The sequence below is a fragment of the Odontomachus brunneus genome, unplaced genomic scaffold, assembly GCF_010583005.1.
Source record: "Odontomachus brunneus isolate Ranch 3 - 2012 unplaced genomic scaffold, Obru_v1 Obru_scaffold_252, whole genome shotgun sequence".
Taxonomy (NCBI): Eukaryota; Metazoa; Arthropoda; class Insecta; order Hymenoptera; family Formicidae; genus Odontomachus; species Odontomachus brunneus.
Window position 1 is genome coordinate 166,390 of NW_022639702.1, and position 2,528 is coordinate 168,917.

The window sequence follows — 2,528 nt, forward strand, 5'->3', positions numbered from 1 at the left end:
GGACATTTCGAATTTGCACTGTCGTTTTGTACAGGCCGAACTTCGGAGCTAAACTGAAAACCGGTTCTGCTCGATGCCAGCGCCAACGGACCCAACGGTTTCGACTAAACGTAACAATAGAAATAAAAGCCATCTACCAGGGGTGCGTTCCAAAACCTACAGTAAAACTATAATTACATCTCTATACGTTTTGGATCGCAGCCCTGAAAGGTAAAATCCCCGCTCCGGGTGAGTATACCTGCTGCGTGCTATTAGAGCCTCGACGCTGCTCAAGAGATTTGTTGCGCTCGGAGGCCATAACTTCCGAACGGCTGCGAATTTCGATTTAAAACGTTGGGAACATATTCTTACAATGTTAAATAAACATTTTATGCAAAAAAAAAAAATTCGATTTTTTGAAAGTTCTAATTGGATTTCCCCCCTTAAACATAGTGGTTCCAATTGCATTAAAAATACACTGCGGTTCTATGGAAAAAGAATTGCTTACGCAGAACTAACGTTGCTCTAAATTAAATTGTCCTGTCAAATACATACGAGATCGAAAACAGAAACGCTACAACACGAAAATAATCGTCCGACGTTTTATTCTAGTAACAAGGACGCCAAGCCTCGTTACAAACCTCGAGATAGATCTCTTATTTTTTTATGCTCTACAACAAACTCAAAGCACATCAAAATCGGTGAGAGATAGTTTCGCCAGGTCCATTATATGACATTTCTTCACAGTAATTAAGAATACTGGACTTGTACTATTTAATTTTGCTGAAATTTCCGGTACTGTTTTCCTTCAATTTCTTTTACTGGTGATTTCCTCTGCTTTGGTCGTGATTCTCGGCCATCTAAATCGTTTTCTGAAGTCATATGTCCCAGAAGTTCTGAACCGCCTAATGGTATCATGAACTGTAAACTTCGATAACTTTAACTGGACAACTATAGCTCACACAGATTTCCCTTCAAATTATTATATAATGTAGACATTGCATTTCGTAACTAAATACTTAGCCCCTTAGCTCTATCCATTTTCACTGACTTTTCAAAAATAAACACTGTTGACTTTCGTCAACAATTTTTTGCGCAATAATGAATAATTTTCTCTAATTTTCTAATTTTCTCCAAATATTAGACTTTTATATAATTTTCTGAAACGAAAAGTACTACAAACAATTAATTAAAGTTCCAGAACCGTATCCTAATCTAACATGGTATAGAAAGTTTAAGGTATGCATCCAATAGCTTCTTTTTCTTCATGCTCTTGAGTAAAATCACGAATTCTCAACAGGTGCTACTTCTTTTTATTGGTAACAATTTAAAAATAAAAATAAAATAAAATTATGAGTCACAAAAAACACTTGGAGTACCCGTGTCGCAATAAGTTGCTTTGAAATTTACAAATTGATATACAAAATATTATTTGGAAAATATATTTAAATTACTTATATATCCAGGCACGCCAAGTATTTTTTGTGTGACACTTAATTTTATTTTATTTTAATTTTTATATGGTTACCAATAAAAAGAAATCAATAGTTACCACAGTTTGGTGTGAATATACATAAAGCTATTATATACGCAATGATGTTTTCGTTTGATCTAATTATCTTTTAACATCCCTTTTGTAGAAAATATTGGGAGTACAAATTAGTTCGGTCCGTTTTTAAAAGATTGCTCTGGCTGTTATGAATGTTTCATAGTGACGGCTGATTTCGGTGGTTTCAGAGAGGTTAGACATCTGTCAATAATATTCAGTTTATATCGCTTTGAGTTTCATACAAGACCCCTGTTTTTTACTGTGTTGAATATGTCAAATTTTGTGTTAACTAAGCAGCATTTGCGGGAGGTTTTAGTTTTCTGCTTTAATTGGAAGAAAAGTGCAGCTGAAGCGCATCGAATGCTTGTAGAAGTTTATGGTGACAATGCTCCAACTGATAAATCATGTAAGGAATGGTTTCGACGTTTGAAGAATGATGATTTCAGCGTTGAAGACAAGTCTCGCTCTGGACAAAAAAATTCGAAGACAAAGAATTGGAGGCTATAACATGGCGATTCCATTACGGGCCATCGGTATAGGCTACAATTGATTCGTTTGAGCCGTGCATTACGAGAAAAACGGCCGGAATACGAGCAAAGACATGACAAAGTTATTCTTCTGCATGATAACGCTCGGCCTCATGTCGCAAAAGTCGTAAAAAATTATTTGGAAACGCTCAAGTGGGATATTTTACCGCACCCGCCGTATTCGCCGGACATTGCTCCTTCTGATTACTGGTTGTTCCCACGGATGCAGCACGATTTGGTAGGTCACCGGTTCACTTCTTCTTTCGCAGAAATCGAAAATTGGCTCCTAATTTGGATCGCCTCAAAAGACGAGACATTTTTTTGAGATGGAATTCGAAAATTGCCTGAGAGGTGGGAAAAAGTAGTAGCCAGCGATGGACAATACTTTGATTAATCTGTTCATTCATTTTGTTCTGAAATAAATGCATTTTTGACCACAAAAAAACGGACCGAACTAATTTGTACTCCCAATA

At 36.4% G+C, this 2,528-nt stretch overlaps 1 protein-coding gene across 1 annotated transcript in view; it reads left to right on the forward strand.

The window, feature by feature from the left end:
* Window positions 1-2,270: 2,270 nt before the first annotated feature.
* The window catches only part of LOC116852734 (protein phosphatase 1L-like), a 60,394-nt gene continuing 60,136 nt past the window's right edge, over window positions 2,271-2,528 (forward strand). Inside the window, exon 1 of the mRNA XM_032833365.1 lies at window positions 2,271-2,293. Within this exon, the coding sequence (XP_032689256.1) occupies window positions 2,279-2,293 (15 nt within the window). The 5' untranslated portion in view covers window positions 2,271-2,278. The remainder of the gene's footprint in view (window positions 2,294-2,528) is intronic.